Genomic DNA, 27,326 nt, shown 5'->3' on the forward strand with positions numbered 1-27,326 from the left:
ACAGGAGATAAGCAAGTATTTTTCTCCTTTACAGCTGAGATGGATTACTGGGCAATTATTAATGAATTGGAATACTGGGGATATATCCAGAAAGTATAGAAGGTTCCATGATAAAATTGCTCACCAAAGTACCAAAAATTAAGTGGTATATTTAAACATGGCATAACTAGCAAGGCTTCTGAAATCCTTAAGGCTGGATTAAAAAAAAAATTATCCGCTTCCCATCTGCCAGAAAATCTGGAGAACATACAGTGGCCAACAGACTGGAAGGGTCAGTCTATATTCCAAAGCCAAAGAAAGGAGATTTGACAAAGTGTGCAAACCATTGCACAATATCTTTAATCTCACTTGCTAGCAAAATATTGCTTAGGATCATCTAATGCAGATTAGAGCCCTGTATGGAAAGTGAAGTGCTAGAGGCTCAAGACAGAAAAGGCTATGGAGCATGAGACATTATTATGTAGGAAAGCGCTCCAGAGGGTCATTACCATCACCCAGAGGATTATTGGCTGCCCTCTCCTCCCCACTGCCCCAGACGAACTGTTCAGTTCCCTCTGTCTTAGGAAAGCTCAAAACATTCTTAAAGACTCATCTCATCCAGGACATTCTTTTTTTTTTAATTTTTACCATCTGGCAGATGGTGCAGGATAATAAAAACAAAGACAAATAGGCTGAAAAATAGTTTTTATCCCAGAGCTGTAACCACAGTAAATGCTACTGTATAGTGCAACATTGAAGTGCAATATTAGGGGCAGCGCAATGATGAATAGAATATGAAGGGTGTGTGTATATAATGTATGTTCTTATTTGTAGTTTTTACTTGTGTGTAGCGTGCACTGTGGATAGCACTTAATTTCGTTGTGGGTGACACAATGACAATAAAGATATTCTATTCTATTTCAGATGCAAACTAAATAATTCAGAAAGCCAATAATACCAAAAGGAAATCAATAGATACTTCATTGTAGTCAACATTATTTCAGTTGTGTTTACCATGTCAAGCTATGGAATGTCCTTAGGAAAATGGGAATCACAGAACATGTAACTCTCCTCATGCAAAACCTTGCAGAGGACAGGAAACCACAGTCTGAATGGAACATGGCAAAACAGACTATCTCCAGGCCAGCAAAGGAGTGAAACAAGGCTATATACTCTCTTCTTATTTATTCAAGCTATATACTGAATATATAGTAGTATGGCACAAGCTACAATGTTTTTTCTTTCACTTTTAAAACCACACTTTTTCTCTAATCCACTCTCTCTCAATATCAAATATATTGAGAGAGATTGGATTAGAGAAAGAGTGTGGTTTTAAAAGTGAAAGAAAAAACTTTGTAGCTTGTGCTATGCTGATGGCAGAACTCTATTAGCTAAAAATGCAAATGATTTACTAATTCAAATTAAGGAGCACAGTGAAAAAAAAGGGATTAACCTAAAATATAAAGACCAAACTAAGGACAACAGGTACAACAACCAGTCTTAGAAGTAAAATTGAAAATAATGAAAAGGTAGACAGCTTCTTCCTTTTAAGATCAACCATCAACAGTAAGGATCCAGCAGTATAATAGACCAAAGACTAGCACTTGGTAGGATAATGATGAAGTCCTTTGAACAGGTAATCAAGTATGTGACATACCTGTTCTTAGAACAACCAGTATCATGCAGATAATGATTTTCCTTGTTATAATCGATAGAAGCAAAAGTTGGACTTTGAAAAGAAGATAGAGGGAATATTGACTCTTTTTACCTTTGCTATTGGAGATGACCCCTGAGAAGCTCACGGTCAGCCAGGAAAACAAACAAATAGATCATAAAACAAATCAATCCAGAGTTTTCATATGAGGCTCAAAGTATCATATTTTGGACACATATAAACATTTAATTTTCTTGGGAAGTCTACAATGCTGGGAAAAGTTGAAGGAAAAAGAAGAGGATGACCAGTGGTAAGATAGATGGGCTCAATACCAATAGCAGTGAATGTCCCGTAGAAAAGCCTAAAAGGTTGAGGGCAGATCACGATAGAGAAAATCTATATAGTTGCTAAGAGTCTGCATGGACCTGATGGCATATAATCTTCCCCCAACGATCACAAAAGTTTTTAAATTTTGAATTCTAGAGATTCTTTCTTTCATGATTAGCCTCCAATCATGTACCATCAATATCCAGAGATATTTCATTTGATAGAGTGGCAATATAGCAAACCTTAGGAAGGACCAATTGTATATAGCAAAATTTAGTCTTCTTGTTTTGAGCAATTGCACTTGCATTTACTTAATCGGTATGAAATGGATAGAATGAGGGCAAGTACTAACAAAAGAGATTCTTGCTGGAAATCAGATATTTCAGGATGTATTGATCTGTGTGACAAAGCATCGTGATTTGAAGTTTTGTGCTTTAGAGTAGGGGTCCCCAATCCCTGGTCCATGGACCGGTACCGGGCCGCGGCATGCCAGCAATCGATCTGCACAAACAAGCAAAGCCCCATCCGTGGGATGGAGGCAGCACACAAAACATGCCCCCTCCAATCCGCGGTAAAACCTCTCATCACAGAACCGGTCCCTGGTGCCCATAAGGTTGGGGACCTCTGCTTTAAAGAGCTGGATTTATAAAAACAGCTTAAAATGGACATGTCTTCAAATCCAGGCAGCAGTTGATTTTAGGAAGAGATAGCCTGATGCTTTACAGTCCCTTTCTATGGTGGCTGTTTTGGCTTTAACTGTTTCAGGGAATACCAGTGATACCGAACACCTGGAAGAAAGAGGCCTTGTATGTGTATTTGGAAGTGACCCCATTTAAATCCGAAGACTGTTTTGATCCAGCTTTTTAGTGGTTAATTAATTAAACTTATATGCTGCCCATCTCACTGTCAAGTGTCTCTGGGTGGCTTACAACAGAATAAAAACAAAAATATAAAAAAAAATACCAACATTAACAGAGATTGGATAAAGATAGGAACCAATGCAGGAGCGAAATGAAGGTGGGTTCTTCTTCACTAGCCGCCTCTTGTTGGAACATGCCTATCGAGAACTGAAGCCAATGGGAGAGCTGGGTTTTGAGGCCTTTTCAGAAGACTTGAGTGGGTAGCATGATGTTGAAGGGGTTAGGGACCACCGCAGAAAAGGTTCTTCTCTAGGACCCCACCAACCGAACCAAAGTTGTTTGATTGATAGAATCGGCAACATGTCCCTTCTGCCAGAGTGAATGGGGCAGGCCAATCCCATTGGGGCAAAACACTTCCTCAGGTAGAGTGGTTGCATGCCATGAAGGGCTTTAAAGGAGATAACCTACACCTTGAATTGGACTTGGAAGCAAAGTCTTATCATTCCAGCACCATAAGCTCCCTTGTTGCCAAAGAGATGGACAAATGGCGAGAGGCCTAACAATAGCAATATTTCTGACCCCAGGCAAATTGCTGTCTGATCTGGCAATATGCACCTTAGTGTGAAGGTCTGATATCTGGCATTGTATGAGATTGTATGAGATAATAAGGACATGCTTTAGAAAACTAATATTCTAATTCAAAATGAACAATTTAGAAGGATGGAATGAATGTCACCCAGTTTCAGGAAAAATTGGCAGAATTGGGAGTGGCCCCCATCTCTGCCTTTCTAATAGTGCTATAGAAGAATGGAATGTGGTTACTTAATGACTGGCAAAGATGGTTATAATTGTCTCAAGGAAATATAAAACACATAGGTGTCAAAAATAAGATGGCTGGCTGCAAATAAATAATGGTTTTAAAGTTAACATTTTTTTCTTTTTCCTTCTTATGGTGTACTCTAATTCTAATTGTTCTAAATATTACAAATTTAGAAATAAAAAAATAAGGAAAGAAATAGATGTAAAATTGTGACAGTAAGATTGAGAGAAAATGCAGCCTTCGAGACTTTGGATCTTTGTTAGATTTCCAGAGGAAGTATCTTTCAAAATTTTTGAAATTTTTATACTTTAGGATTATGAGAGAAAGAGTCACTTGGTCATTAATATTAACTTAAAGGTTTAAAAACACAGTTCCTTGCATTCTTATCAAGGCATAGTCCCAAATTATGGTTGCTTTATACCACATTTTACTTAATAGTTTCATGGTTCAGATATTACAGAACTATTATTTAAATTGTCAAAAACGTGGCAGGTTGAAGAACACAGTGAGAACTACTGGATTTTTGTAGTAGCAAAAGTATATTAATTTGTTCTACTGGACTGATTATTTCCAGATGATTATAGAAAATATATTATTGAGGGCTTATGGATTATTGAAGTGCAGATGTTACAAACATTTTGTATACTTTTGGCTGTGTTGTACCCAGCTTGAAGCAAATTTTCACAAGCAGTAACAGAACAATGATGCTAACACAGGAACCTGATCCTGCAACAAACCCAGGTATCTATTTTGCTCCAAGATTTATACCAATAGTATCATCACAGGCCCCACAACTTCACACACAAAATTAGAGGCTCCTTTATATGCTTGGTGTCATCATCTACTAGCATGTTTGGAAAGAAAGAAAAAAAGCTTAAGTATAAACTAACTGATCACACACTTCTCAAGGAGAAAACAGAATAGTTTTTGCTAACCTTGGATGAAGAGCTCTAAGACGATTCTTACATTTTTCTTAGTGTGATCACTAGCTCACAAGTAGCAAGCTTCTTGCTATTTGATGCTCCATCTGGGGTTGCACAGGACTAATGTGGAAGAATAGGATACTTAACTCATTCATCTAAGCTTTGGGCCCTAATCCAAACTACAGAGTTGTTCCCTTATCCTTGGTCTCCTTTCTCCCAAGCGCCTGTAACTCCATCACCTTTCGCTTGGCTCTGCTCCAGGAGAATAAAGAAGGCTTCCACCCGTTCTTGTAAACAGTCAGAAAGGGCATCACGGGAGGGGAGGGGGGTCTAAGGGTGGGGAAGATTCCACAAGGGGCCTTCACAATGTTGTTTCCCCCTCCCTTTCTTCCTAACGGAGAGCTGTGAGAAAGGATTGTAGCCCAAGCCGGGAAAACAGCAGCCAAAGAGGAAAGAAAAGGTTATTGAGCAGCGGGCAGGGCTGCTGTGGTCTCCGAGTGAGCATAGACCATCAGTTGTTAGGTGGGTGCCTCAGTGGGAAAAGACTGCCTTGATTATGCATTATGCGGCAGTTACACAGGGACAGCAGCCCTGCATTCCCCGTTCCACAGAGCTGGCCTTTATGTGCCTGACATTTACTCTCCAAACTTTGGGGCTATGGGGGGGAAAGGAAAACACTGCGTGCAGCACTTGGCCACGCTGGCCTGTCCCACACCCCCCCACTTCCGCTGGCTGCCTTCTTCCTGTTTGCCCCATTGGCTGCCCTGCTTATGACCCCTCAATCCCCCCTCAGCCCATTGCTTGACCCTCCTGGGGCTTTCCTCTTTGGTGGGGTCCCTGGGATGACCTGGAAGCTGAGACCTGCTTTCCTGTTGTCGGGCAAATCTCTGAGATTCTGGATCAGGCAGAAAGCAGCTGGGACGACCCTTTCCCTTCTGACCGCTTGGGATAAGCCTAGCGCAGGGCAAAGCCAGATCTGCTCCATTCCCCTGAGGGACCATGTTTGTTTTTTTCAAAGGTGTTGCTTAATCAGTTTTCTGGTTCTCCTCTTTCGTACTTCCTTCCATTTTCAATTTTTGGCAACAGGTCCTGCCAGCACTTCAACTTTCTTTAACCTTTTTACTAGCATAGGTTATCCTTGGCACCTAAGATACAAATACATAGATGGGAAGATTAAGTATTAAAGCACCCCACTGCTTTGTTATCTAGGAAGGGTTGAGGTCCTGGAGTCTCTCACACACAGTTCTGCTATCGCTAGCTTCAGCCCAGGGCCCACTCCAGGAAGTTGACTCATGGAGTGGGTATGAGCAGGGTAAGATTGTGCTGTATTTGCCTGTCCTTCCATTTCACTGGGGGTATGAAGGCTGTCCTCATAAAATTAATGTCCCTGCTTGCTGACTTCTTCATCAAGCACAGGGATGGGAACTTACAGCCCTCTGAGGCAGTAGAGCAGGCATGTCAAAGTCATGACATCACATGATGTTGCGCGATGTATCGGAGCTTTTTCGCCATTGCTGGCAATGGGGTGGGTGCGACTCCGGTATGATGAAACCATCCTGTGGGCCAGCAGTTTGACACCCCTGCAGTAGAGGGACAATTTCCCTCAATCTTCATCCATATCCAGAGATAAAATATTATGGTCCAACAACATCTATAAAGCTGCAGTTTCTCTACCTATGCTCAAGGCTTTTCTTATTTCACTGACAAAAACAGAACAAAAAACAACCAACCGACAAGGGAATTTCAGCAGGATTTAATTAAGGTGAAGCACTAGAACAGAGGAGGAAGAAGAGTCTTCTCCGTGCTTCCAGGGCACTTTATTGTCCCAGAGTAGTTAAGAAGAAACCAGGAAATCTTTAGGCTAAGTGCCTCTTGTTGTTTCAAAGCCTCGACGGTCTCACAATCCCTCCAGTTCACTCCCTCTGGCTTGGCATGGATGCTACCAATCCTGGGTCTTGGGTCCCACCCTTCTGAGCCACGAACCAGTACTCGGGCCCTTGCTTCTCTTCCTCCCCAGCCCCGGCACTCTCCTGGCCACAGAGTGATTTATTAAGCAGGCCCTCCCTCAATGGAACATGTGCTGAGGTTGCCCACGGGAATGTGGGCAGATCTGACAGTCGCACCGCCACAGCCCAGGCTGTAATTTCAAAGGCTGCCCTAATCAGTTAAAAATATATTAAAAAATGGGAATGCGAGTTTTGCCAGGGAAAATATTTGTAACCACTTGGCAGGCTCTGGTGTGATAATGAAAGGGTCCGGCCTACCCCTGGGGAATGACCGATTTAGAGATTGCACTCACATAGGGACTTGGTCCCTGGACCTGGCACTCTTTCCCAATATGCTCCCCTTTCCCACCCCCAAATGCAGATTCAGCCTTCCCAAACTACTGTCCAGTGTTGTTGGCTTTCCATTAAACTATAGGGAGATAGAGGAGGATTGGGGGATTTTGTCTTAGGTAATAGTGTCTTAGGTAATAGTGTCTTAAACCTGTCTCCTTCTAGGCTGCAGACCATGTGTAGCCATAACCTTGTTGTGTTCAAGTGACTCAGAGAATTGCCAATCAGGCACTGCAAGACACTCTGTCCAGAATCTATGACAGAGTTTCTAGAGATATCTTCATGGCCACAGTGGGAGATGCTGGCTATGTCCTGGTTCACAACTTCCACCTCTTTTTTAATTTGGTGGTGCTGGTTGACATCTATCACAAAACCCTTTGTAAGGACAGGTTGAAAATCAGGAGGTGGAAAGAGGAGATGCTACTTCCCTTATCCGTCTGCATATCCGTCTGTTATGGGCAGATAGGAACCATGTGAACAAAATAAGGGAAGTGTAATTAAATGAATTAGATTTTATAAACTAAGGTAGTGTTGATCATGGCAAGATAATAGAGTAGGAATTTGACGGTAGGGATTGCAACTAATAGACCATAGGGTTTCCATTCAAAAATCCCTGGTATTTCTGTTGTAAAAACAGAAATGGGTCAGGTACCATAGTACCTGCTAGTCATGAGACCAAGACACCGACCACCATAATAATGGGCCATAGATGCACAGAAAATCTGTTGTGCATTCCTAACTTGCTGTTGCATTCCTAACTTGCTGTTGCTTTGGGACCTAACTTGTAATCATGGAGACATCATCCTGTTCTTTTAATATTAATAATGTAACATCCATTTCTATTTGATGTTGGGTTAACTTGCAGGGTTCCATTTGTTTTAGGACAAAGATCTTTAGATGTGATAGGAGAATTCTTATTTGAGCAAATTACTGAGTGATGTTGAGTCTTAATGCAACATGCAATGCAAACTATAAAATTCATTGGGAATTCCCCCTAGGCAAGTGTACATATCACCATTTTAAAACACTGATTCCCAGCCAGAATTGTCCTTGCTGGCTGTAGATCTGGAGAGTTTTACTCCAGCAAATCTGAAGGGTATCAAGGTTTGGGAGAGGAGCATAAATTAACATTTATGTAGATAGTCTAAGATATGAAATAAAAATAGGGAATGTTCTGTAATTATTCCCTGCTTATTCTAGCAGTTCTCTTTGCTGTCATCCATTTTGTTATAATCTAAGTAATCCTTATATTTGGGAGCATGTTCAGGCTAGGGCCTAGGCCAGTGGTTCTCAACCTTTTTAATGCCGCGACCCCCGAACCGGTCGTAAGTCAAGGACTACCCAACCAGTCATAAGTCGAGGACTACCCAACCGGTCGTAAGTCGAGGACTACCCAACCGGTCGCAAGTCGAGGGCTTTCCCTGCCCGGGAGCGCCGCGCATGTGTGGTGCCATCCCCTGCGCTGGCCGAGGCATAGCTGGCAAGCAGCAGAGACGGAGCAGGCCAACCACCGGCTGGGCCACCAGCTGGCCAAGCCCAAGGAGGTAAGCCCACGTGCACCAGCAACCCTCCCTGCGCCCGCCGGCCTCCCACCCTGGCCCTCTTTTACTTACATTTTTAGTAGTTGCTCAGTAGGGAGGGATGGAAACTTCCAGACAGATCGCCTTCGCTGCAGACAACTTGCAGCACCGTTTGCAGAATGGGACTTTTGGCGGGCTCAGCAGGGCAGAGACAGCCTGGACAATTCCTATTGGCTTTTGAAAGCCAATAGAATTAGACTCTATTCAAGTGAGCCTATTCTATTGGCTTTCAAAAGCCAATAGAATAAAAGGGAGTAGCACAGCTAAGGAAAAGGGGGGAAAATGGCGGACTGCATTGTTTGGCGACCCCCGTGAAATGGTCGTTCGACTCCAAATGGGGTCGCGACCCACAGGTTGAGAACCGCTGGCCTAGGCAATCATGGTACAAGCAAGGCCTGCTAAGCCTTGCCAAGATCCTCAATAAATTTAGCTTGATCTAAAATAGAGGATGTATCCTCTCATAGCCATATATTGTACGGAAAAGATTGCAATTGGTAATGAAACTGTTTTCTCGAAGACATTTTTCTGACCATACTGATCTTTATGAGAAATCATTCAAAAAACTTGGAAGAACCTCATATTGCCTGGACCCTAGTTGCAAACTATAGGTATTATCAAAAAGGATATCCATATTTGCTTTCTTCAAAGGGCACTTCTTTCTTTCAGCTGGTCTACTTAGCAGGCCAACCCTTGGTCAACTAAGATGCAAACATAGATATAATTACTTTTCTTTAATCTTGCCTTCTAGTCAACAAAGTGATGTCTTTATTTCTAAATATTCCTTCCTGAGCAGATAAATGTCATTAATCTAGTTTCTAGCACAATAAGTTAACTTTATTATGTAGGATGTGGTCCCTCCTAGATCATTTCCTGCAAAGTAAATGCATATTATCCGGTAGTCTTTGCTGGCCTCTCCTCATGTTCAAATTAGGACTTGGATTTCAGAGGGAAATGAAGTTTGATATCCATATGACCCTGTTCTTAGTGTACTCCAATTATCTCTAGGCTGAAATCTAGCAGAACATGTTGCTGTTGTATTAATGAGAATTATTTTTATTATTTTTTAAAAACAGTTAGCAAATAGTTTGCTTATATGTCAGTCAGCATAAACCATCAAAAAGATGCTGTACTTTGCCCAAAATATAAAAATTCTTAATACCAGCTGTAGATGGAAATTTTGTAGTCTAATACTTTTCAAGTATTATCACATAAAAGTAAAGTCTCTTTCGTGACTTCATGGACACATTCACATAGCTTTCTTGGCAACAGTACAGAAGTGATTTGCCATTACCTTTTCTCTGGTTTGTTTTTACTTTCCATTCTAGCCTACAATCTTAAAATTAACTTAGTGGCCTCCCATTCAAGTACTAACTAGGTCTGGCTCTTCCCAATGCAGATAAAGTTGACTAGGTGCTACCACTAATGCATTTCTAACCCTATGCACAGTGTAGGAAATAAATAGGCAAACGAAAAACCTTAAATCGAGAAGACAAATGTGATATGATAGCATCACTGAAATAGGAGATAAAACTCACAATTGGCATGTTGGCTTGTTTAAAAATAACAGACCAGGGAGAGATGTTGCACTGTATATAACTTTTTTTTAAAAAAATCCAGGAATTCAGGAAAAAGAGTATGGCATCCTATTGAAAATGTCTGAGTCAGATTAAAAGGAGAAATAAAAGTGATATAGTTGTGGGAGTTTACAAGGAACCTCAAGCAGACAGAGGATACAGACAAGCCTTTTTTTTATCAAATGCCCAAGGTACTCATCAATGGCTTCCATTTTAGTTTAGAGGGAAGTATAAAACGGAGGGCACCCGGACTCCGCCCTGGCACTGTGCCACTCATCCTTTTCATTAATGACATGTATGAGGGGGTTAAAGCAGAGGTCCCCAGCCTTTTGGGCCTCAGGGACCGGTTCTGTGGAGAGAGGTGTGTGGTTTTGTGTGCTGCCTGCATCTCACAGATGGGGCTTAGCTTTTTTGTGCGGCCCGGTTGCTCGCATGCCTTGGCCCGGTACTGGTCCACGGCCCCTGGGTTGGGGACCCCTGGGTTAAAGGGATCTGAAACCACAGCCTGTGAGGAATGGTCAAAAGATCTGGATATGTTTCCCCTTTAGAAGAGAAGTCTGAGGGAAGATGTAAAGGCAGACCAGTTATCAAGAGGAACTTCTTGACTGCACAAACTGTTTGTCAGTGAAACAAACAACTGTATGAAGTAGTAATCTCTCCTTTGCTAGGGGTGTTCAGGAGCTGGACAGCCATCAGTCAGAGATGCAGAGATCTGCATTGATGGAGAATTGGATTATATGATCTCCAACACGCTTCTAACTCTACAATAAGCCAGAACATCCTGCATTTCATATTTAAATTATTTTTAAAAAGTGGGAGTGCTTCATCACTGCCACTAAGCATGCCTCTTAAACCTTCCTTTGGCTCTCCTAAGCTGCTTCTATCTGTTGCACTCCATCTCTGTTCACAAAATTCTCTTCTATAACTGCTGATAGCTAAATGGAATTTCTGGATATTGTGTCCTAGGGTAAACAGTCAGGGAGACCTCTTGGCCTCACACAGTGATTGCAAATGACTTAGAATCACTTGCCTACCAGATGGATGCAGCATGTTGCTTCGACATTCTAACCATGCCTCTCCCAATCTGTATTCCTCATTATGTAATATTTTTCAACTATACCATCTGCCTTCTCTTGCCATTGGTCATGCCGGCTGGGATTGTAAGAGTCGTCAGCCAAAACCTTTGAAGAGTTAAGGAGAACTCCCCAATACAGAATATAAATCAAAGGAAGAGTTTGAACAAACCACCTTTGGGGCCAGTGTTTCTGCTACACCTGAACATTCATTTGATAGATCAGTGTTTCTCAACCTTGACAATTTTAAGGCATGTGGACTTCAACTCCCAGAATTCCACAGCCACCAATGCTGGCTGTGGAATTCTGGGAGTTGAAGTCCACATGCCTTAAAATTGTCAAGGTTGAGAAACACTGTGATAGATAGTGAACCAAGCTCAAGCTTGAAGATGAAGTACAAGTACAACAATAGTTGTTCAAGTAGCATATATATTGCAGGGGTAGGCAATTGATTTTCCCAAGGGGCTATATAAGAAACTGGAACTGTTGTGCAGAGCCGTCACCACTGATGGCCACTGCCCACATCCCGCCCCAACACCCTCTGCCGCCAATGCCCCACCCACACTGCATGTCCACTTGTTTTAATTTCCAAAAGGTACTTCCTTGATTGAGCATTGGTATGGTATAAGGGACATTGTCTTGTTGTAACTGAAGATAATATCCAGATTCCTCTTTTAAAAAAAATGTTATCTACAGTTGTTACCAGATTTCTTATCTTTAAAAAAAATGTTTCGTATGGGAAATTTTTAAATAATGTTCCTTCATCCTTCCCTGTTTTGTGTATGCATTCATGACCAGCTCAGAATCCAAGTAAACTGCATCCAATTTCCTCATGGCAGCCTTGTTACAAATCTGTAACATAGGTTTGCCAAGGTAAACACTGTTATCCAGCAAAAGATCTTCTGGCTCAAAAGAGAAAATTAAAACCAAGACAAGAATACTTAAATGACCTACAACCGTTTTTAAGAACCTAAACTTAATGAAATTTTTAAAAAACCTATTTGAAAAATTAAACGGTGGGTTCATTGACCTCTAACATTTTCTCTAAGAATGAAAATCCAGAGAGAACAAGCAAAAACAATCTTGCATCTCGTGTAGGATATACTGTAGATGGGGATGATCAGTTTGGGAGGAGGATTGCAAAGTTTTTTTCTTCACTCTCCACAATCTGCAGTTCCCCATTGGCTAAGAAATCCTGCTTAATTTTATTTGATCTTGTCCCTTGTCACTGCTTAAGCTTGTGCCAAAAATTGTGGTGCAGAAGCAAGACTTAATCTAAACCAAAGTTTAGCTTTTGGGATGATATTTAAATGTTAAGATGAGCCCCAAAAGCTTGTGATGAAGGGCAGGCATTTTTCCTGACGCCCAACCTTCCTTCCCACTGCTTACTTGAATGCATCTAGAAGGATTGACAGGACATTCAGATGAGAGATTTTCCCTCCTGAGGCCTAAATTGTCTCTATCCAGGAATTGGCCAGTGATAAATTTGAACTGAGTAAAAATCTGAAATTGTGCACCAGTTCTTCCTTTTTGCAAGCAGAGTTGAGCAATCATACTTTCCCCAAGATTCTTTGTCTTTGTTTGTCTATATCTCCTTTAGTTTAGTCTTCTTTTGTCTGACCATACTACGTCTAGAATCTAGTTTTGTTTTGTTTTTATCTCTTCAAGAGAACAGGGACTTTTCAGGACCTTTGCTCATCTTTGCCCTGAAAACCACTGCACTCCTGGTTGGTGTACTGTAAATCTCCTCCTCCTCCTCCTCCTCCTCCTCCTCACTTCAGCCTTCAACTGCCATCAGCTGATACATGCTTGGCCTTGCTGTCATGTAGTCATAACATAGGCAGAATATCCACCCCTTAACATGCACGCTGGCATTGTGCATCCTCCAGGCTTGGCTAAGATGCAAGTTCTTGGCCTGACGTCAATCTTCTCGAGGCAGCAGCTCTGGGCAAAGGAATGACTTGCGGCTCTTACACATTTCCTCAGCTTGTTAACCTTTTCCCCTACGCTTGATAGCTTGTCTATCTCAACAAAGACTGATAACCAGAAACGGTCTCTCTAAAATCTTTTCTTGGCAGAGATGTAAGTCGATTTGGTGATGGGGGGGGGGAAGGATGAGGATTTTGAAGGGAAAAAACCCTACCACACTGCATTTCTAATGGAAATCTAAACTGCAGGGGAAATTAGAAATGCAATTCAATAACATTAGGAAACTCAAAGCTTCGTGATCATGTCATCTCAATTGTAATTCATAAATGGCATTAGAAACTTTGGACTAAATTGCACATAGAGCCATTTTGAAAGCCATAGAGCGGCAGCTGCCATTAGTGATCTGCTACTATGTCAGGAATTAATTGCTAGTGTGTGAGTGGAGAGATTATTGAAAGCGTGTGGTTGCAATTTGGCACTTCCTTCTAAAGAAGGAATAGCTATCTTAAGTAGGACTTAGGAACTGGAGTGATGCAGCAGACATAACTTATGTGTGGCTATGAAAAGGGAAAAAAAGGTGTTTTGTATCATTTCCGTTTTTCTTGCTGGATTAAAATGCACTCTTAAGATGAGATCTATGTAGAAGCGATGAGTGCACTGATTCTGTGAGCCCCTTATGTAGATGCTAAAACAAAGAACACTAATGTAGTTTTCCTAGTGGTATACTCTGCCCGTTTTGCCATTTGATTCATAGAGGCTGCTTTAATTGTTTTACACATCTATTAAAGGTTGGATCTTGACATACACATTTTTAATAGGTCTGAAGCTGGGTCAGCATCAGAGGGCACCATCATGCCCTCAGACAAATTAAATATACTCCATGTCTTACCCCAGCTGCTTCCCAATGGACCGTTTATGTGCAATGTACATTCATTTATTCAAAAGTATATAAATTTGGTTCAGGTATGCAGAGCAAAGTGCCCTTCCATCAGATAGACATACATTGTTCACATGAATACTATTTTCCACATGGAACTCTGTCCTTGACAGAGGCTGGAAACTGCTGCTTTAAAGACTACATATAAATACTGTATATATGCAGGAAAATTTCCTAATCCTAAACAAGGCCATGCTTAGCCAGGAGATACCCCTGCCCTCGCTCCATGTCATTCACAATGACACAATCCTTCTTCCAGAAGAAATGCCAAAGCAAATACAGTTCTTGTCCTCTCTGATTATGAAGCACCGTATCTTAGTGGCCTGAATGATGTCTCGAGTATCTGTTTTGAAATATAGTTACAAGTTATCTTACAAAGGATTTGAGGAAGCATAGAGAACACCAACTTTATGAAAGCGGGGGAGGGCGGGGTTTTTGCCGTGCTCTGGGATTTCTGTCTAGGGCCTTGCCAGTATTCCTGGGGATGGTTGAATGGATGGGAAGGAAAAGAAAGGCAGCAGTCACTTGCCCCATTGCTTGCCCAGGTACGTGGTTTTTGTTCTGGGCCAGGCCCCTGTGATTTACTTTGCTCTGTGTTATGACTGTTTTTGCCTGGTGTCTCCACTGCCTATTGACTGTTCTTGTCCAACCTTTGGGGTCCATTCATCTGCCGGTTTACAACTCATTGCAGCTTGGATACAATGAAAGAGCTGATCCTCGGTGGCTATGAGTAAAGCTCTCTGTATTTCTGATCCTTGCGGTAGAGCAGTAGTGGCGAACCTATGGCACGGGTGCCAGAGGTGGCACTCAGAGCCCTCTCTGTGGGCACACGTGCCGTCGCCCCAGTCCTAGGCCTTCAGCTGGGTTTTATAAAACCTTTTCACTTTAGGCCTCCACCGCCGTGTACAAAAAAAAAAAAAGGTTCAATCAATCAGTCATTCAACTTCTCGCAGGAAAAAAAAAGATCCTGCAAAGTTGGAATTGATTGATTTTTAGTCCCACCCAGTCTGCTGTTACCACCGCAGCCACACCCACCCAATGAGCCACACTCACCCAATGGGCCACACCCACCCGGCCCCCGACAATGCATAAGTAGGTTTTGGGTTGCAGTTTAGGCACTTGGTCTCTAAAAGGTTCGCCATCACTGCGGTAGAGTAACCAAGGGCCAAAGGGTTATCATATCCAGGCTTTTGCTGAGCAGCTACTACTCTTCCTGACAATAGATTAATCCATTATGCCAGCAGAGGTGCAAATCAGCTTGGCCGTGCCAAGCAGGAGTATCAGATCTTATGCTTATAGGAATAAAAAAAAACACCTTGTGGATAAATGGTGGCCTTTTCTCGTTCTTTGTGTTGCACTCATTTATAGCTTGTAGAGAAGCACACACAGCTATTCTAGTTCTGCTGGTTTGTGTTAAAGTCCATACTATTTAAATGAAGTGGGACCATGCCCCCCAATATTGCTGAGGCATTGAGTTGTATCACATGGATGTATCGATATATATTGTGTTGCATTTTCAAGTGTTATTTAGCTATTTTTGGCAACTGATTCCTGCAAAAAAGATGTATTTCTAATTGACGAGCATTATTTTTGCTAAAGAGGCTGCAGTCTTATCTGAAGATTAGAAGGAAAAGACCGTATTTTACTTCTGATGATTATGATTCTAGGCTTGTGTTTTCCATTATATTAATTGAATCTGCACTAAGTGTGACTAAATCTAAACCAACAGGAGAAACGAAGCAACTTTTATTATGCCCAGGCAGATATCTAGATTTTATCTCAGTAGGTGACATAACTAGTTGATGTTAGTTGATGCCCCGCCAAAAAAAGATGAACTAAGTCAGGCCTAGTTATTTGGTTTTGTTTTAATTTTCTTTATCTCTTTAGATTGATTTATCTGGCTATTTCACTAATATGAGTCTGGGTGGCAAATAATTACATGTTTAAAATATAGTATAAATGCAGTATATAATTAATCTCCTAACCAAATGCTTGGATTAAAAGCCACCAGAATCACAGACTAGATTAAGAAATTGAAAGAAAATTGTGGAATAAAATGTGGTAATCCAGTTCCTTATTGCTATTAAGAAAATGAACATTTGTTCAAATCTTTATTTTAAATGTTTTAGAGACTTTCCTGCCCAGTGCCTCCAGGAAAGAAAGAGCAGAAAGAAGACCTTGTTTTAAAAGATTTCATGGCGTTTATACTACAGCATCAGTAAGGACTCAAATCAGATCAAATCTGGAGAATATTTTTAAATATTTTTTTAAATATTTAAAAAAACATTTTTTTAAAAAACAAAATCTACTGAGGATTACAAAGGAATCGAAAATGGACCTAAAACAATAACGGAAGTTTATAGAGCTATAAAAAAGATTAAATCAGGCAGGATACCTGGACCAGATGGATTACCAGGATCCTATTATTAATACTTTGAGGACGGACTTCACAGCCACTACAAAATATGTTGATTTCTATTTTACAGAGAAGAAAATGCCAGAAAGATGGAAAAAGGCTAATACAGTATTAATACCTAAAGAGGGACAAGATTTGACTTTAACAAGAAACTAATGGCTGATATCCTAACAATTTTGACAGAGAGGCTGAAAATAATTTTGCAAGAATTTATACATGAGGATCAGTGTTGGTTTTCACCTAAAAATTAGTTAATGGGAGCCAGCGTTGCCCAAAGACACTTCCGTGGTAATGTGGACAGCATAACTATATTCCAAAGTGTATGGAATGCTGTTACCTTCCCACCAAAGTGGTACCTATTTATCTACTTGCCTTTGCCTGCTTTCGAACTGCCGGCTGGAACTGGGAGCTCCATAGCACGGTGCTTGGATCTTGAACTCAGACTGTCAGCTTTCCAGCTGACAAGTTCAGCGTCTTTAACCACTGAGCTACCGTGCCCCTGTATAGACGAATATTAATAGGCAAACACAAAAAGTGTAACATTCCATGATATATTACAAAGGAAATACAAAATAAAATAAAGAGAACAACTGATGGCAGGGGGATATCAATGTCAATGATATTTACAGTTATCAGAAAGATTCCAAGTAGATAAAAGAATGTATGGTATTAAATGCAGTAAGGCTGACTTTGAAATGGAACTGTGTACAAATGATAAACATGTGACTGCTAAAATGTACAAAACTTTTATTGAATTTTGAAACAGAAAAAGAACAAGTGGAAGAATGTATGATAAAGTGAGCTAAACATTTTGGTTATCATACACAGGTAGAACAATGGGAAAACAAGTGACTGAAAGATTTGAAATGTGTATCGTGTTAAAGTATAAAAGAGAACTTTTAAAAACGATGTACCGTTCTGCTATATGATACCAGAAAAATGATCTAGAACGTAAAAAAAGTACTTGAGAATTATTTTGGAAATATGAACTATCAAAAGCGTCATTTTATCAGCTTGGTGGATGTGTAAAAAAGCTAGAAGAATTGGGGTTCAAATGCATACACTGAGTGAGAGGATTTTAAACATTAATATATACAATTGAAACCAGAACTTTTCCTCAAGACTGATAAACATTTGGAAGAAAAGTCATGGAACTTTGCTTTTGTATATGATAACCACAGCCAGATTATTGTATGCACAAAGATGGGAAGATTTGGCAACACCTGTAAAGAAGGAATGATCGGTGAAGATGACAGAATTTTCTGAGATGGCCAAATTGACCCTGTTTGTTTAGAGAAGAGACAACCTCTGTGTTTATTGCTGAGTGGAAACCCCTTCTGGACTTTTTGCCTAAAACAGAAAAAACAAGACTCATGATTTATGGTTTTGATTATCAGAAACGATAGAGCAGCGGTTCTCAACCCATGGGTCGCGACCCCATTTGGGGTCGATCGACCATTTTTCGGGGGTCGCCAAAGAAGGCAATCTGCCATTTTCTCCCCTCAGGGGCCGCCGCCGCACATGCGCGCCACGCATGGGGCCGCCGCCGCGCATGGGGTGGCGCATGGGGGCACCACCGTGCATGGGGTGGCGCGTGGGGGCACCGCCGTGCATGGGGCAGCGCATGGGCAGCCCCGCCCCATGCGGACGGCGCCGCGCATGCGCAGAACGTTTGTGTGACGGGGGTCGCCGTCACACAAATGTTGAGAACCACTGCGATAGAGTAAGAAAAGAAGAGAATCCCTAAATAAGTTTACAGAAAGAGATAGATAGATCAACAATTGTAGTTATGACTGCTGTAAAAATCGGAAACCAGTGACAGTGGCAAGTTTTCCGTTATCTTTTTTCCTCCTTTTCTGTTTTTCTTTTTTGCACTTTAACTTTTTTTATTCATTTTTTCCCCTTCTTACTCTGCTTGAATTTGTATTGATTTTTGCTCTTGTGCTAAAACTTTCTTTAAAATTATATTTTTTTTAAAAAAGGAATTAAATCCTATGCAAATGGCAAGTTATCACAAGACATTTAATGGACAGTAAGCAATAAGAAAACATTATCTGTCTGCACGGTCAGTATTGCTGTACATGGTAAAGATTCAGGATGCACTGTGTTGTTGTTTTTTTCAATGACATAATATTGTATTTTTACCAATGCAAATCTTATGTTGCAAATAAATGCTGCCCATTTCTGGAGCCATTGGATCAGAAGATGCTAACATATAGCAGTTTCTTCTTCACTGGGCTACTGTAATACACTCTGCTTTGCAAAAGCCACTCTGGATATCGAGATGAGCAGCATATAAATTTAATAAATAAAATAACAGTGCTCAGAACGTCTTGGTAGTTCAGACCGCTGCGGCCACATTACTGATAGGTGCCTCTATTTGGAGGGAATTGCTCTCTTGTTAAAGCAGTTCCACCAGCTATCGAATATTTTTCTAGGAAAAATTCACACTCTTAACGACAACCTATTAAGCTGGAGGTGGCTTGTGATCACACCGTTCCCTAAAACCTGCTCCCCTTTACAAACCTGTCCAGACTTGAGAACCTCTTCTCAATCTTGCCTCCATCAAAAGTATTCTCTTTCATCGATTCCTCGGTTCTAACCACGGCAGAGCACAGTTGATGGAAGCAAAGGGGGAGAGGAAAACTTTTTCAGTGGTCTGTGATACTGTTTGCTCTAGGAAAGTAAGCTAGTGTATTTCACAATATGATAAATAGCTTTTAGGGTTTGTTTTTATTATGTGAATGCGCACATTTTAACCGATGCCCATTTTAGCTGGTGAATTTCCCCATTTTTTATTATGCTATACATATTTGTTTAGGAATTCAACAAAGCATACCTAGCCTTCCTTTTCCCATTTCTTTTTATTTTGTAACTTTGTGGGGGGTGGACAGACATCAAAGGGATATGGTGTGCAAACATGTGTATCTATGCATGTTGGTATGTGTATAAATAATCTTAATTGCACTTTCTTCCTTCCTGGAATACCCAGGGCACCTTGTTTAGAATTATCTCTGCAAGGGGAGGTGAGAAACAAACATTCGCACTCAAAGGAAAAGCCTCTTTTACCCAAGGAGGGAATGGCCTTGTATCTGAAAATTAGAGCTGATGCCTGGCATTGCAGAAAGTCCCAGGTTCAAATCCGTGGCACGTCGAGTTTAAAAGATCCTGAAAAGGACCGGTCAAGGAGAGCAGGAATGCTAAAAGTACTTTCAGACATTCAGATCAGAGAGACACTTGAGGCCCGGTTGCCCCCCCCCCCACTTAAGGCTCTGAAAAGAAGGTGGGAGTCATCATAATGCCAGTATATGATTCACTCTCACCTCCCACTGCATCCTGCTAGCTAGGCTGTCCCCTATGGCATTGGCCAGGAGCCTTGTGCCACTTCTGCAGGCTGCAGAGGGAGGAGTGGGTGACTGGGCAAGCTTTGGACTCTGGCCTTGAGCGCTTCAGTGCTTGCAGAGGAACCGGCCTGTTGTTATCTGTTACACTTTGTTCTCCTGCCTGTTTGGGTGTGGAGCAGCTGCAGCACATGGAGACATTATCTTTGGAAACCTTTGAAACGTAGGCAGCCAGCAGGATTCTGGGTTCTCTCTGACCAGGATGAGGGCGGGGGGGTGGTAGAGTGAAACTTGGGCCTTGGTGGTCCCTGTGGCCTGGATGCAACGGAGTACCTGTTCTCACCCTTCTGTCCTGCTGGGGTAAAATTTTAAAAACATTTTAAAAACATTTATTGATGGACGTGTGTGTGTGTGTGTGTGTGTGTGTGTGTGTGTGTGTGTGTGTGCACGCGCATGTGTGTGTGCGTGCAGCGCTTGGGAGCTTTCAACGCAACAGTCCTCCTCCTCCTCCTCCTCCTCCTCCTCCTGAAAATGGAGGAGCTAGGCATTTCTCAAGCTAAGCTTTTGTACCATTTCTATATTAGAAGTGAAAAGCTCTTTGGAGTACAATGAGTTTGCCTAAAAACAGCTCCCAGAACTGTTTGACAGTAAGAGCCATGACACCGATTATTAGAATATAGGTAGTCCTCGACTTATAGCAGTTTGTTTAGTGACCGTTCAAAGTTTCAACAGCACTGGAAAAGGCAACTTATGACTGCAACCGTTGCAGCAACCGCCCCAGGGTCGTTGGCCAGGAGCCAAGTGGTCACGGTCAAGTGATCAAAATTCAGACCCTTAGCAGCTGACTCTTATTCGTGATGGTTGTGGTGTCCCGGGGTCAGGCGATCTCCTTTTGCGACCTTCTGACAAGCAAAACCAATACGAAAGCCAGATTCACTTAACAGCCAGGTGACACACTTAACCTCTGCAGCGATTCCCTTAACAAACATGGCAAGAAAAGTCATAGAATGGGGCAAAACCCACGTAACAACTCTCACTTAGCAACAGAAATCTTGGGCTCCATTGTGGTCGTAAGCCGAGGACTGCCTATAAACAAAAAGAAGCAATTTTATATTGTGCTGCTCCGTGTTTATTCTCTGGTCCACCTTTTTGTACTTTGATTGGCAGCCTCCTCTTTGAAGATTGCAAACCCCCCCCCCCCAAAGGCTAATTCCCTTCTCTGGGTACCAAAGTTCCTCGTAAGTGAAAATAACAAGGCGCCCATTGCGTGCGGAGTGCGGACGTTCCATGGAATTAGGGCCTGTAGGTGATCTTGATGCTGAGGTACAATATTGCGAAATCACTCCTGAATTGCCCTTCTCATTGTAGACACTGGAGTACTATAGCAAGGCCAGCAACATTTCAGCAAGTACATTTCTTTAGGTGAAATGTAGTGCGCTTATTTCCTGTGCTCTTATAATCCCCTTTGTAGTCTCCACCCTGCACGCTATCTCCTCTTTTGTTTTTCAGACTTTGCCCCAAGCCTGCCGCCTGGGAGATGGACGCTTGTTCACGTCTAACCTGAAATCGCTCTATGTGGCAGTGACCCAGCAACAAGCCAGAGCTGCTCGCAAACGGCACTGGGCAGGTGAGTGGATCAAGTGTGGGAAGGATGTGTCTACTCTGCCATCATCCGCCTTTGGAAGACAAGCCGACTTATCTCAAATGACCAGAAATAAATAAATTCGATTGATTTTGCGCTGTCATCTGGCTAACAGAAGGTCGTCGTTCAAGAGAACCAAACAACCTTTGATGCGCCTAGTTTTCTCCTTCCTGTATTTCCCTTGCCGTTTTGTTCTTTAGCATCTGATTTTGACATTATACGTAGACCATTGGAGTAGGAAGCCTGTTAATCCTTAGGTGTTAGTCTGTAACTTATTCCAAACGGTTAAGGCTCACATAAAATTGTATAGCTTCCAGGGCAGTTGTAAGCCTGTCTCTGCCACTCAGTCAATGAACAGAGTGAAACATACCCTCTGGTCTTGAGAGAGGTCTAGGACGGGGTAGGCAACCTTGGCTCTTTTATGACTCGTGGACTTCAATTCCCAGAATTCCTGAGCCAGCATGGCTGGCTCAAGAATTCTGGTAGTTGAAGTCCACGAGTCACAAAAGAGCCAAGGTTGCCTACCCCTGGTCTAGGACAACATGTCACAGCCAACTCACCACAGTCAACTCGCCATGGCACAATATCAAAGAAATGGTAGAATAGAATCATTAAAGAAAGGATACAAAAGGGGGGGACAAAACGAAATGTGAATGACAAAAATTAAAATAATTATAATTATTTTAAATAATTAAATTGAATTGTTGAATCGTCTCACAGCGAGTTATCCTGTGGCAAGTTGGCTGCAGCTCGTTGGCCATGGCAAATTGGCCCATTCCGTCTTGAGGGAGCAGCCTGGTAATTAAAAGATTATGGATAACCCTGCATCAACCCTTTCTGCAGTCCAGTCCAATGTGCAGTACCTCTGTTTTGATGCTTATTGAGAGGATGATGTCTCTGCAGCACCGTGATTATCTCAACCCTTCCCAGTCTTGGTTCTTGTAATTCTGGGACAGAATCTACCATAGTTATCATTTTGCAGCTGACCTGGAAAAGAGAGACAGGGTGCATTGATCTCTCGACCACCAATAGTGCCTGCATGAGGACCCTGCGTTTCATATTTGTGGAGATGATCCCAGAAGTACAATAAATGAATCTTCCTCTGCATTTTGTGTTGCAACAAGGCACTATGTCTGTCCCCGTTATTTAACAGCTACTGTATATGAAGCCGCCAACGGTAGACAACTGGAGTAATAGAGCCAATGTTTCCAGAATGAATTGGCATGTTCCAAGCCAGTGTCCAGATACAGTTGTGGAGGGAATGACAACGTTATCTTAGCAAGACAGAAGTCCTTGTGGGTAGTTGGTTCCCAAGTTTGGGAATTGGACTTTTTCTGTTTGGAATAAGTTTATAATCCCTCAGAAACAATAGCTACTATAGTAATATAGGATGCTTAATGTCACTGGAGAATCCTATGTGGATTCTGTGACTACAGTGCCTATAGTTTGGTTGTAGACCAATTATATGCTTTCCTGAATAGGGCCAATTTTGTAACCGTAAGTTGGGGGGGCACGCAAGGTGGTCTTTGCTCTGAAAGATGCCTTTCTTGAAATTTCTGAAGCACTCTGAAGACAGCCAAAGACCTGTCTCTTCATCTAGACTTTCCTAAAACAAAGTTGTATGTATGGTGTAAATTGTTTTCCTTCTTTTCTTTTACTTTTTAAATTGAAAATATCATTTTCTTATTTTATACCATTTTCTATATATGTTTTAGATTGGAATCAATGAAAAACCATATATATGTATTTCAAATAAATTAATTCCTTTGAGCTCCAGGAAGCAGGATCAGCGATCTAGGAATATGGCAATGTACTTCAAGACATCTGGAAGGCATAAGTTGTCTGCTTCCAAATTGTGAAACTATAAGGGTCAATTCTTATTTCTATAATTCCTATAACCTTGACACTTTAACCAATAATAATAATAATAATAAAGTTGGAAGTGACCTTGGAGGTCATCGAGTCCAACCCCCTGCTCAGGCAGAAAACCCTACACCATTTCAGACAAATGGCTGTCCAGTCTCTTCTTAAAAACTTCCAGTATTGGAGCATTCATCACTTCTGGAGGCAGGTGTTCCACTGGTTAATTGTTCTAACTGTCAGGAAGTTTCTCCTTAGTTCTAGATTGCTTCTCTCCTTGATTAGTTTCCATCCATTGTTTCTTCTCCTGCCTTCAGGCGCTTTGGAGAATAGCTTGACTCCCTCTTCATGGCACCACCATTTGTTATCTTCTTCCTTTGACAGAATCAGAAGACTTTGGATCCCTTAACCATGCTACTTCTCAAGACCCTACAGAAGATGTGGTAGATTTGCCAGCAGCGGAAGAAAAGACAGAGACCCAGTTGCTATCTGCACAGCATGTGGAAGAAGCAGTGGTGGGTCCATGGCTACTAGATACATATGGGAAGGGGGTCCTCAAAGTGTTGAAGTTGAGGAAACAGATTGTGATACTGTATATAACTGGCTGGAGAACAGGAACTTTGCCAGTTGTCCCAAAATTTGTATTAATTGCTGCTATTCTGTCTGGTGCATAGTGGGATGGAGACAGTCAGTCGATAAGGCAATTTCTCTCATCGGTGCTTTCCATAATCTCTAAAGCAGCATGTTACACTGGTACGTGGGAGTTGTAGTCTTGAAAAAAATGTGGTTATGGAAAGCTGTTGTTATGAAGGCACGTTAGAATTAGAAGAAAGTCATAGGATAACATGAGATTTGATTATTTATTTTATATTTATATGTTTATGACTGCCCATCTCACAAGATGTCACTCTGGTGAGGTACAGTTAAAAAAAAATTATACCATTAAGAAACATACAGTTAAAAATATTGTGATTAAAAGGTTAGGCCTGTGTTATGTTGGGAAATAAATCCTTTGACAAGCAGATTCCAGATTGTAAGGATAAGAAATTGACGATTTCCCAGTGACATTACAGCCATAACAAACTCTCCTGAGAAAGACTACCTGTCCTTGTAGCACAGTAACAGTTACACGTGTGTTAATCAGCAAATCCATCTGTTGGCCATATGCCATAGCAGCGGTACTGAAATATCTGTATCAAACAAAATCTGAAATTAGATCTGTGTACGGGTCTAATTTACTGTGTGAAAAAGTCACTGTCTAGAAAGGCCTTAGAAATGTGGTGTTCAAATAGTTACTGAAGGAACAACAGCCTTGGCCACCTTGCCTCAATAAGATAAGATAACCTTTATTGTCATTTTTATACTGTGGGCATGATGGCACACATCAAAAATGAAATTTAGTTGCCTGCTCTCAAAGTGAAACACATACATGACACACACCTAAACATACTATGAACAACATATGTATAGACTCACATCCCTACATGCATGGCTCTCTTTATGTTGCTCCAGCCCTAATCAGCCTCAGCCAGCATAACCAGTAGTAAAAGGTGTTCAGAGATGTAACTGAACATTGGAGAGCCATAGATCCTCTTTCTCTGATCAGGTCATCTCTGCTTCTTTATCCCCTTGAAGAGCCCCCTTAAAAGAATTAGTAGTAAACTCTTCTATTGCTTACGGTATGTCTGTGAAGTTCAGTGATTGTCAGCAGCAACCTTTAGGTTCTCTAACCCTGTGGGGCATCTTTGTGACTGAAATGTCTGCATGCCATTTTTATTTTCTTACCTGCCACCGCTGCTTGGTGTTGACTGCTCCTCATACTCCAGAGAGAAACGGCACATTCTGTGTCTCAACTATGGAAGTCAAATAAAATGATGAGATCTTATTTGGCTACAAGTAGTTGGTTTTACTCTGACTATTTGGGTTGGCCGGTTGACTTACTCATTCTGATCAGTGCCTCTTCTTTCCAGGTCTCATCTTCCCAAGCTCAGAAAGCACAAATGCCTGTTGTTAAAACCAAAAGGAAGAAGGCAAAAGGGCTCTTTAGCTGATGCAACCGATCATTTTACAAAAACAAGGATGCTGAGGCAGTTCTGAATTTCTCTTTGCCTTCCTGGAACATCTAGAGGAAAGCTGGACTTCCTACTAAAGCTAACAGTTGGGTCACTCCTCTCCTTTTGCCACGTTAAACGTTGATAGTTAGAACATCTCCCTCTGCACCAGAGCTATCTACTTTTCTACCCCTGCTTATTCTTTCCTGCTGACCTAGAAGCTTAGAAATTATGGATTATTAGGTAAGAAGGAAAGAAGCAGAACTACCGTATTTTCTGGTGTATAAGACGAGTTTCTAAAGCATGCAAATCGGCTCCGAAGTCGGGGGCCGTCTTATACGCCGAGTCGTCTTATACGCCGGAAATTACGGTAGTTTCCAGCATATAAGACGACTTTCTAAGCATGCAAATTGGCTCCGAAGTCAGGGGTTGTCTTATACGCCGAGTCATTTTATATGCCGGAAAATACGGTACCTCCTGTACTTTGCTTTATTAAAGTGTGAATAAAGAGCTTGGCTATAAGTTGATTACTCAGTGCAATGATTTCCATACGTGCACTTTGTAATGCACAGGCTTTTCTGTAAAATTGTAGTTGGTGAAAAATGTGTCAATTTCTTTAATTGGTGCTCCAAAAAATTTCAGAGTATGTGGCAGCCAGGCTGCTGACTGGCATAAGGTTCAAAAATGATATGATTCCTGTTCCGAGAGACTTGGTCTGGCTACCAGTTCCCTATTGAATACAATTTAAATATGGGAGTTGATCTTTAAACAGCAATTTCTGTGACTGTCTCTTCGCCTATGAACCTGCTCAGCTACTGAGAAAAGCAGGGGCTGGAAATAAAGATCCCCTTCTCCCTTCTAGAACTTGGCTATCTTGGTATGCAGGATAAGGATTTTTCCTGTGCTGCTTCAAGGCTTTGGATAATTATCTCAAGTGATGGAGTGACCTCCCATTCTCTCAATATTTAGGACATGACAAAAAATATCTCTTTCACCAAATTTGGAGCTAATAATTGATTTTAATTACAAACAGCTTTGATTTTAATTGTATTGATTTTACTATTGTGTTTATACAGGATCTATATTTTGTCCTTGAATACACATGTATGCGCTGTGACTTAAAATAATGCAGAATTTCATGCATAAGAAAAATCTACCGTAACTGATTGTAATGCAAACTTAACTATAGCAGGGGTCCCCAACCCCTGGTCCGTGGACCAGTACCGGGTCGCAGCATGCCAGCAACCAGTCCGCACAAACAAGCAAAGCCCCATGCGCGAGATGCAGGCAGCACACAAAACCACACACACTCCAGTCCCTCTCTCCACGTAACTGGTCCCTGGTGCCCCAAAGATTGGGGACCTCTGTACTATAGGAATTGATGGAATATCTACAAAAATATGGCAAGCAACAAGAACAAGACTCATAAAAGGTTCTAATCAAATTATGTCAGAAAATCTAGAGAACAACACAGTGGTCAAGATATTGCTTGCTGTTATTAATAGTCTGAATGTTCTTCAGGTCTTCCTCGGTAGCATGCTGAATGCCATTTAGCCTGAGAGATTAGGTTGGTCTATTGGTTTAGGCCACAGGTCAGCAACCTGCGGCTCCGGAGCCACATGCGGCTCTTTGAGCCTTCCCCTGTGGCTCCCAGCCTCCTCTGCCTTTGCAGAGAGAGAGACAGAGAGAGGCAATTGCGCTTCCCTGCTTCTCTGTGTGTGTGTGTGTGTGTGTGTGTGTTTGTGGTTTTTTTTGTGTGTGTATGTGTAAAAGAGAGTGCACTCACAGTGTTCTCCGAGGAGCTGAAAAGCTTACTGGGCGGAGCTCCTCCCTTTGCTGCGTCTCTGCAGGAAGCAGGAAGGGCAGGAGAGAGCTAGCTAGCCCAGCTAGGCTGACTCAGGAATTCTGGGAGTTGAAGTCCATGAGTCATAAAAGAGACGAGGTTGCTTACCCCTGAGCTTGTTGGACAACAGCTTGAAGCTTGCCAGGTGAGCAGCAGATAGGAGGGGGGAGAAAGAGAGAGA

At 41.8% G+C, this 27,326-nt stretch overlaps 1 protein-coding gene across 1 annotated transcript in view; it reads left to right on the forward strand.

Moving 5' to 3' along the window:
- The window catches only part of NHEJ1 (non-homologous end joining factor 1), a 96,422-nt gene extending 70,598 nt beyond the window's left edge, over positions 1-25,824 (forward strand). The window contains exons 6-8 of the mRNA XM_039348791.1: positions 21,259-21,376; positions 23,636-23,766; positions 25,222-25,824. Coding sequence (XP_039204725.1) covers positions 21,259-21,376; positions 23,636-23,766; positions 25,222-25,302 — 330 coding nt within the window. The 3' untranslated portion in view covers positions 25,303-25,824. The remainder of the gene's footprint in view (positions 1-21,258; positions 21,377-23,635; positions 23,767-25,221) is intronic.
- The last annotated feature ends 1,502 nt before the right edge of the window (positions 25,825-27,326 follow it).

Source organism: Crotalus tigris, unplaced genomic scaffold, assembly GCF_016545835.1.
Source record: "Crotalus tigris isolate CLP2741 ecotype Arizona unplaced genomic scaffold, ASM1654583v1 scf7180000018173.423308, whole genome shotgun sequence".
Taxonomy (NCBI): Eukaryota; Metazoa; Chordata; class Lepidosauria; order Squamata; family Viperidae; genus Crotalus; species Crotalus tigris.